At 42.1% G+C, this 13,527-nt stretch overlaps 1 protein-coding gene across 3 annotated transcripts in view; it reads left to right on the top strand.

Moving 5' to 3' along the window:
• Positions 1–12,364, top strand: part of JHY (junctional cadherin complex regulator) — a 64,195-nt gene extending 51,831 nt beyond the window's left edge. For 2 of the 3 annotated variants that reach the window (XM_060017129.1, XM_060017127.1), the window contains 4 exons: positions 604–898; positions 8,858–8,938; positions 10,051–10,179; positions 12,167–12,364. In XM_060017129.1, coding sequence (XP_059873112.1) covers positions 604–898; positions 8,858–8,938; positions 10,051–10,179; positions 12,167–12,364 — 703 coding nt within the window. The remainder of the gene's footprint in view (positions 1–603; positions 899–8,857; positions 8,939–10,050; positions 10,180–12,166) is intronic. The other variant, XM_060017128.1, reaches the window with a different exon arrangement.
• The last annotated feature ends 1,163 nt before the right edge of the window (positions 12,365–13,527 follow it).

The raw sequence follows: 13,527 nt of genomic DNA, 5'->3' as shown, positions 1-13,527 counted from the left end.
GAATGAGTTTTTCACTAATTTGCCTTTTTATTGAGGGTGTAGCTCTTCAAGGGTTACATACAGCCTTCACGCAGGCATCTCAGTTCTGATTCTCTGCCCGACACAGAGCCAAGATCTCACATATCCCATACCAGTGTTGAATGGTGAAACTCAAGCACTTAGGTCCCCCAACTCCCTCAAAGAAAGCCATAGCTTCATCTTATCTAAATCTGCTTTAGTTTTAGTTTCTGTTTAGTTTGTGGTCTCTGAAGATTCCCTGTCTCTCTTACAAATCCAACTATCTAACTAAAAGGACATTTGTTTAATTTAATCCAACCTGTCCAGGTATTTTGTGGTGGGAATGCCTTTGATTTTTCAGAATGATGTTTTTTCTATTCTGAATGCACTAAATGAAAGTTCTAAGTAAGAGCTAGAATATCCTAAAGAAAAAATAGAGGATATTAAGAAATTAATGTATTTATGAAAAGATTAAGCTAAAGAACATTAATTTGATTGGGGGAGTGATAAATACATCAAATTAATGGTTCATAAAGACTTCTATGCTATAAGTCTTATGTATCTAGGTTTCATTAACAGATTTGTGCTTTTTTTTTTTCCTTTAAGGAAGTTCCATTCTTCCTCTGAGAGCCAACCTGCTAGCGCCTCTCCAGACTCCCGGCTCACCCAGACAACGGAGCAGCATCAGCAAGCGCTAATGCATCTGACTGAGGTGCATCCCCACGAAGGGGCCTTACCCGGCGTCACGCTTCCACCCATACCGTCAAGGGTGGAAAGTGAATCCCAACTCAGTTCAGAGAGAAGCCAAAGAAACCAAGTGAAAATTAGCCGTAGCAATTCTGAAGGCTATCTGTTTCAACTGGAAAAGGGGAAGAAGCATGGGAAAAGAAGCAGCATTAAGGTAATAAAAGCATCTTACTTACTTAACCTTTTATTTTGATAATACACAGGGACCTTGATTTTCATTCTCCTTATCACAGGCCTGGAATAGGGGTGCTGCTGCCCCTCCTTCTTCCTCTAGTCCCCACCCCTTCTCAGCCTTCATCTCACCTCAGCGCCTGCAGTAAAACACCCAGGACAGCCAATGACTGAGCTTTCTTCTGAAATGTTTGCTTTACTGAGTTCTGTGTTTACCTAAGATTCACCATGACTAGCACCTTTGTGCACTTAGGTCTTTCCCATGGAGTCTGCTTTGTTAAATAAGGGAAATGGGGATGGGAGGCAAAGAGGAAGGTTTCCAGGAAGAAATGAAGGAGCGTTGAAGGAGTCTTTTTATGTCCTTTGTGTTTCTCTACTGTTACAAACAATAAAAACCCCTCAGGAAAGATCACTTGTTTCTAGTGTCAAATAGTAAGGAAAAGGCTGGAAAATGCATTCTGCTTTACTGGGCAACAGGGAAGTAGTTGCCCAGTTTACTGGCTGGAAGCAATAGTCCTGTGGTGGATTGGCCCCGCCAGGAACAGACTCTGAAATGGAGATTTTTGAGCAAGAGAGTTACCGGGGAACCACCCCTGTCGGGGAGGGAGAGGGCAGGGCCGGGTGAGGGAGAAGAGGCGGCTTTGAGGCTGGTGCAAAGGACGCCTCCGCCAAGCCCATGAGGGTTCTGAAGTTGGGATGGCCCTTCAGAGGCAAGGAACCCAGCTGTTCCCCCACATGGATCAGCCATTGGCTATTGACTGTCTCTGGGGGAGGGTTGTAACTTTGGGCACAGCCGCTCCATCTGACTGAGGTCAGTTCTTAGGGAGGGACTCGACTGTGAGCCGTAGCAGACAACACTCCCAGCAGCCGGGGAACCAGTGGACACCCGTGGGGTGTCCACTGTAAGGCAGATTTAGGGAGCCATCCTTAGTTCAACTCAACATATATGTGTTGAATTCCTACCAGGAACTGTGTCAGGTGCTGGGATGCACAGCAAACGAGCCATGCCCTTTCCCAGCAGTATCATGTTGAAATAAAAGAGAGAGAGATGCACAGTGAACACAGAGGAGCACAGAGGGGGACACATCCCCACCTGCGAGCCAAGCAGAGCTTCAGGAGGTGATCGTGAGGCATCTTAGAGGATGATTGAGAGTTAGCAAAAGAAGGAAGACTGAAAGTATTTTAGGCAGGGAGACCAGTGTAAGTGAATGTTCTGAAGCTTGAGAGAACACAAAGCATGCTGGGAACTGATGCATTTTAGGTCTGCTGTCACTCAAACTGGGAGGTGCTGAGTGTTGAGAGGTGACAGTGGAGAAGTAGGTCAGGGACCGGGTCTTCGAGGATCTTGCTCGTCATTGGAAGAAGGAGGGCTCTAATCCCTCAGCTGGTGTTGGGGCGGGGGGTTGGCGGGGGGCATGGAAGAATTTTCACCACAGTTAGATTAATGTTTTAGAAAGACTGCTCTGGCTGTGGTGTGCAGGGCAGGTGCAGGGCACTCCAGGAATAGGGGATCGTGAAGTCAGTGGACACCCACAGAGCGAGCCTCAGAAAAAAAGGAAAGGGTGGCCTTGAAGAGAAGAAGGGAAAGCTGGACTAGAATGACAGTGGGTCCTATTGCAGAGAAGAAAAGGAGGACCAGCTTGGTGTGTCCTCCTGAGATAGAACCTCAGAGGCTGGTGCACATGAAATGCCCCAGCCCACTGCCGCCACCAGCGAGCCTAGGCCTTCAGCTCACTCACAGCCCCGGGGTCCTTCCCTCTGCCCCTTCCCACATGCTGACCTGAGGGCTTCTTGAGCTCCTCACGTGACCCTCCCTCACATCCTCCGTCCTGCCGGGGTACCTAATTCTTGCCCAGGCTGTGGAAACCACTACTGGTTGTTTAGAGCTGGGATGATCCCCAGTTTCACAGTAAATAAGAAGAAATATGTTCCTGGCTTCATAAGTAACTTATTTTTCCACCAAAACATTATTACTTGACAGTTAATCGTACCTAATCTGAGGTATGATTAGCACTGTTTTCAAGTACTTCATAAATAGAATAGGGTTTGTAGGCTGGACTAGGAAGCCAGACACTGTGCGTATTATTATTTCTATAGGGAAATGTATTCAGAGCTCAGGAACCAACACATTCTCAAGGTGAGGGCGTGCTGTCACTCTGGAATTTACGAGTTACCAGGGCCTAAAAAAGAGCTCAAACTCACTACCTCGGAAGAGAACCTTCTGGGTTAGGGTTCTTGCCAACTGTGGATTATTGTTGACAATGCAAGCTTTTAACAATTCCTAATGAGCAGGGTTTAGTGGAAGTCACGCACTCAGCCATTTCTAAATTCTCATCACCTAACCTCTCTGTGACTCGGACAAGTTATTAATTCACCTGAGCCCCTATTTCCTCATACGCACAATCAGAATTGTTCTTTTTGTAGATTTGGTTTGACAGTTAAGTGCAACAATGTATTAAAACCTTAGCTTAGGCTTCCCTGGTGGCGCAGTGGTTAAGAATCCACCTGCCAATGCAGGGGACACGGGTTCGAGCCCTGGTCCGGGAAGATCCCACATGCTGTGGAGCAACTAAGCCCGTGCGCCACAACTACTGAGCCCACTGCCACAACAACTGAAGGCTGCACACCTAGAGCCTGTGCTCCACAACAAGAGAAGCCACCGCAACGAGAATCCCGCACACCGCAACGAAGAGTAGCCCCCTGCTCGCCGCGCGCAGCAATGAAGACCCAACGCAGCCAAAAATAAATAAATGCATAAATAAATTAAAAAAAAAAACTTAGCTTAGTGCCTAGCAAAGAATAGACATCAACTAAATGTTAGTTTCCTTTCCCTTCCTTCTCCTTTTGGTGTTTGAATCTGTGTTTTACCGAGGGAAGGCAGAGGACAGTACCCAGTGATGATGTGGATCATGACACAGCTAAGATCGGGGAGGGAAGGGAAGAGGAAGAAAGAGAACTTCCACTTCCCACTTCCCAAGCCCTCTTTCCAACTTGGGAAATCCCTGCCTTCCTGCTTTCTCTCAGAGATGTTGCAATCCACACGTATCCATTTTCTCCATCCAAGACTTTCAGCCTACATCCGACAAAGACACAGAAGCACTCTTTGTCCGGGAAGCCATTCCAGAAGCTAAAATGATTTAGAACCGAGCTATTTGTATAGGACAGCAGGTAGCCGGGGCCCCAGACAGAGGGACTCATTCCCCAGGTCATGCCCATTTCCTAGTCAAAGCAAATCTCATGGTTGCCAAGGGAATCGACTCGAATCACATTAAAAATCTGAGGATTTGTCAAGATAATAGGCCCAAGCACCGTTCCTCTTCTCCTGGCAGTTCTGTTGTGACCAGTTTACGAACATTCAGCATTGTCCACGCCACTGAATGCAGACATCAGGCAGTGAGAGAGTAACACAGCACAAGTGATGACAAACAGTAATAAAAATATCTACCGCAACCGGCCACAAAGTAACTGCTTAAGGAGTTCTCTGACAGCTGTGTCGCGCTGAGCTGCAGTAATTAACCCGTGTGTTTGTTGTCACAGACAATCCGGGTATTGCTGCTTGACTGCTTCTAAGACGAGGTTTACTTGGATTAAGTTTAGCAACCGCAGAGCAAATTTCCTTCACTTGCTGTTCCGCAGTATTTGAGGCATTGTTTTCCGTCCGTCTCTGAGTAACTTTCTCACCCTTACACATCTGAGGAATGTTCTGGAGGAAAGCCCCGCAGTGTCCCCCACAGCGGGGCATGACCTCTCAGAGTTGAAACAAGTCCTCCCGGGACAGTCAATGTCATTTCCAAGTCAGGCACCTTTTGCCCCCCGCTTACAATAAAAGTCACTCTTCCGGCTTGAGAAGACGTGTGATTGATGGCCGGCAGAAACCTTCCACCAGGAGATCCTATGCCAGACTCTGCCAAAGCCACGACCAGTGGACACCAATTCCAAGGGGTAGATCTGGTCTGGTCAGCCGTCAGCTAGAGCCAGGGTTGGCTGATGTCACCCTGTGTGCATCTCATGCAAAGAGTAGCAGCAAACCCCGCTGGAGATTTTTTGAAAACATGCTTTTATTTTCCCCGTGTTTGGAGACCTAATGAGACTATTATTGTTGATTTAATTTTTAAAAATGGGGGGTGGCATGGTGCTATTGTGACCTTTTGGTCTTGTAACAGCCAAAGAGAGGTAAATCAAACTAAATTCTAGGGATTATTTGACTATGAAAGCCTTTTGAAGAGACAGAAAGTAGCTTAGTGGTTGCCTAGGGCTGGAGGTGGGGGGAGGGAAGGGACTGCTAATGGGTACGGGGTTTCTTTTTAGGTCAATGAAAATGTTCTAAAATTGGATTGTGGTGACTTTCGCACAACTTGATGACTATACTAAAAACCACTGAACTGTACAACTTCAAATGGGTGAATTTGGTGGTGTGTGAATTTTATCTCAATAAACCTGTGAAAAAGAATTTTGATGGGAAGAGATCAAACAAAATTACAGCACTGGGAACCAATCAAGATTACTTGAAGCTAACAAGTAAATCCAGGATTTTTCATTGCCAGTCACCCAGAACAAACTCTGTTAGGAGCCATCGCTCTGCCTTGAGAAACATCTCTTCACTGGAAGCAGCTCAGCCTGTCAAGGAGTCAGTGGCATTTGGAGATGGCCACTTCGGGCCACACTCTTTCCTTGTGTCAGTCTGCAGTGCTAGACCGTGGGCTCTGTTTTTCTGTGACAGCCACGATATTTATTCGAAGTGATAGTAAGAACTTCAACGGGGATGCAATAAGCAATTATTCATGCTTTACATTACATCTTTTGTGAGTTGGTGGAATGATTAAAGCTAAGCTGCTTCAGACTAAGGATGCGATTTCTGGGCACTGATCATTTCTGTCTCATCAGTTTTGGACAAACTGGATTTATGACTTGGATGTGAGTGGGGTTCTCTCCTTTTTCATTACTGGTTTACTTTGGCAAATGGTAACTTAGTGATTTCAAAACAATGGCGGAGATGGCATATGCCAGATAAAGAACAAATTTGCAATCGCAAAGTATAGGATATCTGAGTTCATTCACCTATTAAAAATTAGCAGAGGTTTTAAAACGTGATAATACCCAGTGTCATCGAGGTTTGGACAAAAAGAGCATTCTTCTACCTTGTTAACAGAAGTGTTCATGAATGGCCCTGAATATGTTCATGATTCTGTCTCAATAATCTCACTTCTCTTAATTTATCTCAAAGAAATAATCAGAGTAGCCCACAAACAACGCTCATCCCTAGGACATCTTAAATGTTCAACATTTAGAAGAATCGCTAAATAATCCAACTGTAACTAGACAATAGAATGTTATACATAAAGATCACATTTTCAGAAAACATGTAGTGACAGGGAAATACAGTGTAATGGTAACCTTCTCAGCAAAAAAAATAACAAAATAATTTGTAGCATAGGGACAATTTTATAAAAGTATGAACGGATACATCTAAAGGGCAGGAAGCAGCTGTAGTGGTTTTGCTGGGTGATGAGTCTATTCTCTTAAAGGAGATTTATGATTTTGAAATGCCTTCAATGAACAATATTTCTTCTATATACTTCTTCTATATATTATATTTTCTGTATACTATATTTTAATTATTTTAGTCCAAAGACTTAAGAAAGGATCTTCTTTGACCTTTTAGAATTAGATGCACTGAAAGAGTTTTGACTACAAATATTTAACATACTAATCAGGCAAATTCTGTTTACAGAACTTTTAATCCTTGCAGTGTAGAAGTGTTGCCTGAATGACACATGATTTTGGCCCTGTGAAGCGCTATGTACTATAAACATTTTGTAGGACCTTAGAAATACTGCCTTCAGCTACAAGCCACAGAACTACTCTTTACAGCAATTTCAAAAATAAGGGTTCATTCTTCTTACATACAGTTAATCCACAAGTAGGTAGTTGCTAGCACCGGTGGTTCTATAGCTCAAAACATCAGAACCAGTATTTGTACGATTCTCTTGTTCTTTTTTTCTTTCCTGGCTACAAGATTGCTGCTGTATCTCCAGAAATCACATCCACATTCAAGGCAAGATAAAGGGAAAGGGGGAGGGGCTGTGCCAATCCAATTAAAGGTTTTCCAAGATGCACCCTCTGTCTATGCCAGCAAACCTTCATTCATATCTCATGGGCCAGAGTTCAGTGCTGGGGTCTAGAGGAAAGAGCTTTTGGCTCTGAGCCTGGGAAATGGCAATGGAGAAGCTAAGTGGTCTGACCTCCAGGTCGGTCAGTAGGCACTGTGAGCAGTAACAGTTGATATAAGTGTCTACGTAAGTTCATTGTTAAGATTTGAGAATTATATGCAGTAACTCTCTATATGATGAAATGTTCTGTCTTTTTTTTTTTTTTTTTTTCGGTACGCGGGCCTCTCACTGCTGTGGCCCCTCCCGTTGCGGAGCACAGGCTCCAGACGCGCAGGCTCAGCGGCCATGGCTCACGGGCCCAGCCGCCCCGCAGCATGTGGGATCCTCCCGGGGCACGAACCCGCGTCCCCTGCACCGGCAGGGGAACTCTCAACCACTGCGCCACCAGGGAAGCCCGAAATGTTCTGTCTTTAAAGTCTCTGGACTATCTCTGCCAAATTCTGTCTTAGGAAAGGGCACGTTAGATATATTGTATATTTTAGGACTTAATAATTAACAGGAACTTTCCAAATTTAGAAAAATACCATGCTTTGCCATGAGCATATAGACAGGTGGCACCATACACGGTTAGCTCAGAACTGCTGCCTCTGCGGTATGGCTGTTTACCCTAAGCACCAATTTTGAGGCACCCTAAGATCACTGCCGTCACCCAAACCATCTCTTTGGTATTGTCCTTCCTGCCCTTCCCACGGAAGACAACTCAATGAACTCACAAATGCAAAGAAAAGAGGCCTTTGTTTCCCCACAAGGGTATCTGAAGCAAGTAGCAAGTCAGATTTCATGTCAAAAGTGGGAGTTTGGGGAATATCTTAACCTATCCTACAGTCAGGAGCGCGTTAGTATTTTTCCTGCCTGTTACTGTGCTCAACTGACATACTTTAATAATTAAATAGCCTCGGTCTGTTACTCTGTCCCTTTACTTTATTTTATTTTTTTTGTTTTTTCTTTTGCGGCACGCGGGCCTCTCACTGCTGTGGCCTCTCCCGTTGCGGAAAACAGGCTCCGGACGCGCAGGCTCAGCGGCCATGGCTCACGGGCCCAGCCGCTCCGCGGCATGCGGGATCCTCCCGGACCGGGGAACGAACCCGCCTCCCCTGCATCGGCAGGCGGACCCCCAACCACTGCACCACCAGGGAAGCCCATACTCTGTCCCTTTAAATATGCAATAGTAATAAGCATTATCGTGTAAAATTATTTGTACCTTTCAAAATATCCAAAATCACACTGAATAAAATGAGTTTCTCAGTGGGTCTTGCTTAGACCCTTAACCCTTAAATGTTTCCTTTCTTTTGAATATTATGACATTAGACAGGGTGCTCTCTCTTCGAAGCAGTGTGCTTACCTGATTCGTTTAGATCGCCTCTTCCAGGGAAATCAGTTGGTTCAGTGAACGGTACAAAACTAGACATACTACTCATAGCAGCAGCAGCAAATTAGTAATGGATCCGTTATGATAAAAATGTTAATAACAAAGCAGCACTTCACTCACTTGAAATTTTTTATTTGTAATTTTCAGAATTTCAATGTTTTTTATTGCAGAAGTGGAAAAGTCCAAACATGTTAGCTCACCAGCTACAAATTACCAAGGAAACTGTTATCAATGACGACCACTAAAATGGAAGAATTGTTGGGAAACACACCCACTCTCCCACGGTCCACACAGGCTGCCATTCTTCATTTTGCTTCTTCCCTTTCTTATGTGGCCATGACAACTCGAGGGTGGGGGACATACAAGTCTTTAAAAGAAACTGTCACTTTGATTGTATTTTTAGAGTTCCAAGCTGAAAACTTATCAGAACAGAGACATGAAGCTTGGAGGCCTCGGACCTGACCTTGAGTCCATCAGAGACAAAGTGAGTGTGATGTACCTACAGCAATTCCAGGATTGGATTTGCCATTTGTCTTCCAGCAAAACTGTATAAAGATACCCCCAGAACCGAGGGGTAGGGTAGGTTGTGACAAAGCGAGAGAGAGGCATGGACATATATACACTACCAAACGTAAGGTAGATAGCTAGTGGGAAGCAGCCGCATAGCACAGGGAGATCAGCTCGGCGCTTTGTGACCGCCTGGAGGGGTGAGATAGGGAGGGTGGGAGGGAGGGAGACGCAAGAGGGAAGAGATACGGGAACATATGTATAAGTATAACTGATTCACTTTGTTATAAAGCAGAAACTAACACACCATTGTAAAGCAATTATACTCCAATAAAGATGTAAAAAATAAATAAATAAATAAAAACAAAGGTATGGACCTGAAAAAAAAAAAAGATACCCCCAGAACCAAGTCCTAATTCAAATGTCTCCCTCTGAATAGAGACCCTTCTGAAGTAGCATTGGTAATAAGCCCCGGGCACTACTTCTACCATAAAATAAAGTTACTCAGCCAATGTTGTTTTATGTATCCACCTTTTAGTTAGTTTTGAAGGCCCAAACAGAAAAGTGGGACACATGCACATGAAAAGAGATGTGTGTGTTATGTGGTCGTTGGTCTTTCCCAATAGAGTTATCTTGATAATATTGAGGAGTGGCTACAGAGAAGACACTCAGGGTAAGAGTTTCCCAAGCCATGAAAAGTACATCCACTTTATTCTCTTTCCTCTAGTGAAAGGAGATCTTCATTTAATGTGTTTTAACTGCAGCTGCACTCAAGGCATAAAAAGAGAGTAGAGTTCAAAGTTGGAAGCAAAAGTGAAAATAAATTGGGTAAACGCAACAAAGAAGAGGCTGAATGTGATTTAGCCACTGTTAAGTGAACACTGGGTGTGCTATTGCAGTGACATTCCGCCCCTCAAGAGAAACTATTTCTAGGAGAGACATTAACTTAACCATTTCACTGCTGTCACCTTACACGCGGTGATCCCATTTCCCCCATGCCCAGCTCACTAAAATTAGTGTCAATTTAGATAGAGAACAGAGCGATCTAGCAGGACCTGTGAGTCACCCTCACTTTGTTTCTCTGAACAGACGCAGAAATTAATACAGCAAAAGGAATATGCAAAACAAGTAAAGGAATACAACATGAAGGCACTATCCATCCCATCAAAGCCACAAATAGCAAAGACTGAAAATAAATCTGCTGTCCCTCGGCAGAAGGTAAGAAATTCTCACCAAGGCAGTTGTCTTTTTAATTAGAATTAAAAGGAAACCTCTGTGACCTCATGACAATGAATTCCCCACATTATTTGAACACAGGGAATGTTTTAGCTACTACTGTTCCTGCGGCTCCCCATCATTCACAGATATTGATGTAAAAATGATATACACACATATGATGCTGGAAGGTTAGCCTCTTTTTTCCCCTGAAGTTCACTGTTATCTTTAGTCTTCCACATGTTTTCCTCCAAGTATAGTATTTCGAGTTTCTCACACAAAAATTCAATGGTTAGGTGATTTCATAGAAAAAAACTAATAATCCTGATTAACCATCAATTTCCTTCTCTACCATTAAATAAGTTTTAAGAAATTAGCGTCTTCTTGCCATGTCCAGGTGCTTATGTCAGAGGAAAGTCCTTCACTGTTTCTCTCAAGTTCATTCCCTATATTTCTCCTAAGGGATGGTACTATATAGGTTCCTCTACCCAATAAAAATGATAAATACAGGATGTTCTCCCTCTCAGAAGTCATCCAACTCTAAGTTGTGATGTGAATGAAATATGTTCTATGGAGACACAGAGCTTTGCAGTACAAGTCTCTGCCTCAGTCCCAGTAAGGACGTGGGACCCTTTGCACGAGGGACAAGTGACCCTTCGGTGCTTTTAGGAATTTGTACTTCGTGTTCTCTTTCACAGACTCTCATATTTTCTATCTATTGCCTTTCTTCCTCAGACCTTGAAGACCTCAATCCACTTGATTGAGTTTCCATGATGCCACTTTTTCTTTTTTTCTCCAATCCATTATTTGTTCATGAAGAGATTCAAGGCAACAAGTCTATAACTAGAAATTCCAATAGAAGTCAACTACACACACTGAGAAGTCTGGAGTTTTTGTGTTTTGGAGATTTTTCCCCTTCTAGGACGTACATATATTATCCATTCCCATTTTAGCTCTCAAGAAACCCTTATTCAATGATTAAAGTCATTATATATTTCCTTCAAAAAAAAAAAAACCCTTATTAAACTGTAAAACTGGGGGTGGGGAGAGATAAATTAGGAGTTTGGAATTAACATATAACACTACTATATATGAAATAGATAAACAACAAGGACCTACTGTATAGCACAGGAAACTATATCCAATATCTTGTAATAACTGTAATGGAAAAGACTCTGAAAAAGTATATATATATATACATATACACACACATATATATAACTGAATCACTTTGCTGTACACCTGAAACTAACACAACGTTGTAAATTAACTATACTTCAATTTTTAAAAATGGTTAATTTTAGAAAAGTAAAACATATAAAGGCAGATTTAGAAATCATATTCAGTAATCTCATTTTTATTGTAATGCCTGTCAGAACTGACATCACTGAAAAAAAGACTGCCTTTTTTTAGTATCCAGGTATCTATAGATATGCTAAAGAAAAGGAAAAAATAATTTTCAACCTCTAATAAATACTTGCAAGAGTTGTCAGAACGCAGAAACGAGAATAGTTGGTGTAATAATGGAGACTCAGTTTTATCTCAACCACAGTGATGTCTTTGGTCTCAAGCTGTAACAAGTCCTCTTTGGATGGAAAGGTCAGTTAATATCTCCTCAATAAAAGTTTGGTTTTAATAAGACTGCCAGAAGCTAAACAGATCAAACACATAAGAAATCTATTTTCAAGCACTTGAATAAAACTCAGTTTTATAAAGAAAGCGTCCAGAGTCACAACCGTACATATCATTCTTCAACTCTTTTTTCCCACAGCATTTTGTTACGTGGCTAATTGATTTTGTTTAAACTGTGCGTTATATTGCATTATTTGTATTTTCCATTTGGTCTCCATTTCCATCCATCCCTTAGTACATTATTGTAGCAATAGTCTCCAATTATATTATCAATAAACCTTTCCTAAGACTAGATTTAACTTAAGGAATCCAGGGTTCACTTCCCATCTCAAATAAAATTTTATCTTTATGCTTTTAGGCTTTGGAATATGCTAAGACCATCCCCAAACCCAAACCTGCAAATCTGAGTGGTCAAGCCTCAAAGGAAAAGAAAAATCCAACCCATGCTGGAAACGGAGACATTTTACCTGAAATCTCACTGCTGGAAGTACTGCAGAACAGACACGAAAGGGAAAAACAGGCTGTGGCTGCTTTTAAAGCCCTTCATATTGTATAGAAAAGAGATGACCAGAGATGCCCAGGGGATGGACTTGGAGAAGAGAAACTCCAGCCCACTGCTCTGCATTGAGAGTGATGACCTAGCATCGTCACCTCACTGCAGTCCACGTTTGCTTCGTACAGGGTTTAAAATATGGGGCCCTGTTACATTACGGCGCCATATTTTACTTTCCAGGAAGAAAAACTATTTTAATTATTTATTTTCAGATCAGTTAATATTGGGGCTGAATAAGAACTAGGGAGTAAAGCCTTTGGGTTTTATCCTGGATCCTTTGATTTCTTTTTGGCTTTATATTGGCTCTTTTAATTTCTTAAATGAGCGCTACCCTTTCTTAGCATAATGAAACTCTTAAAGTTACCCAGAAATAAATGTATCTACTTGTGTTTCTTTCTCATTTTTCTGATTAAAAAAAAAACTATAAGCACTTCAGTTTCTATTGAAAAGAAGTCAACTTGGACTAAACACCGGTAAATTTTGCAATATCATTTCCAAAATATTTCAGAAATCTCTAAATTTAGCCAAGGGTTTGTATGTAAAATTTAACAAATGAAAGTGCTTCTAGATGTGCTACTCAAGTAAAACAAATCTCAATGTTGTTCTAACAGAGCATCAAGATATTAATTAGAAATCCACCAAGTCCAAAAGCACTCAACTCGGGCACCTCTGAGAGAGACGCTTGCTCAAAGCTGCTGACTCCAAGTACATAAATTTGCTGAACATCTTGCCCTCAAAAATATCTTAAAATATCAAACGTGTGCTTCCACACAAAAACATTAGGTAAGACAAAAACATCCCACAGAAACATCCTACTGAATGTCAATATTAATGAATATTTTTTCCCTTTTAAGGAATCTTTTGAAACCGCATAAACATTGTGAAATTCCCAGGTCTTAAAATAGTCCTTGGGACTATTTTAAATCCTATTAAATTAGGATTTAAATTTTACTTACTTGCTTGTACTAGATGGGCATTGCATTCTTAGATGGCTACATCCAGAAATGGACACATTTAACAATAATTTAGGGAAAATCTGTGTCTCTATACAGGTGGCATAAGGACTGGCTTTGGAGGTTTATTCCTATATTGTATAAATTTTACATATACCACAATGTGGTAGAAAAGCTGCCTGTACAAAACTTTTTCTTAATACTGGAAACAGC

Source organism: Delphinus delphis, chromosome 8 (genome assembly GCF_949987515.2).
Source record: "Delphinus delphis chromosome 8, mDelDel1.2, whole genome shotgun sequence".
Lineage (NCBI taxonomy): Eukaryota > Metazoa > Chordata > Mammalia > Artiodactyla > Delphinidae > Delphinus > Delphinus delphis.
This window is presented reverse-complemented; position numbering and strand designations above follow the sequence as displayed.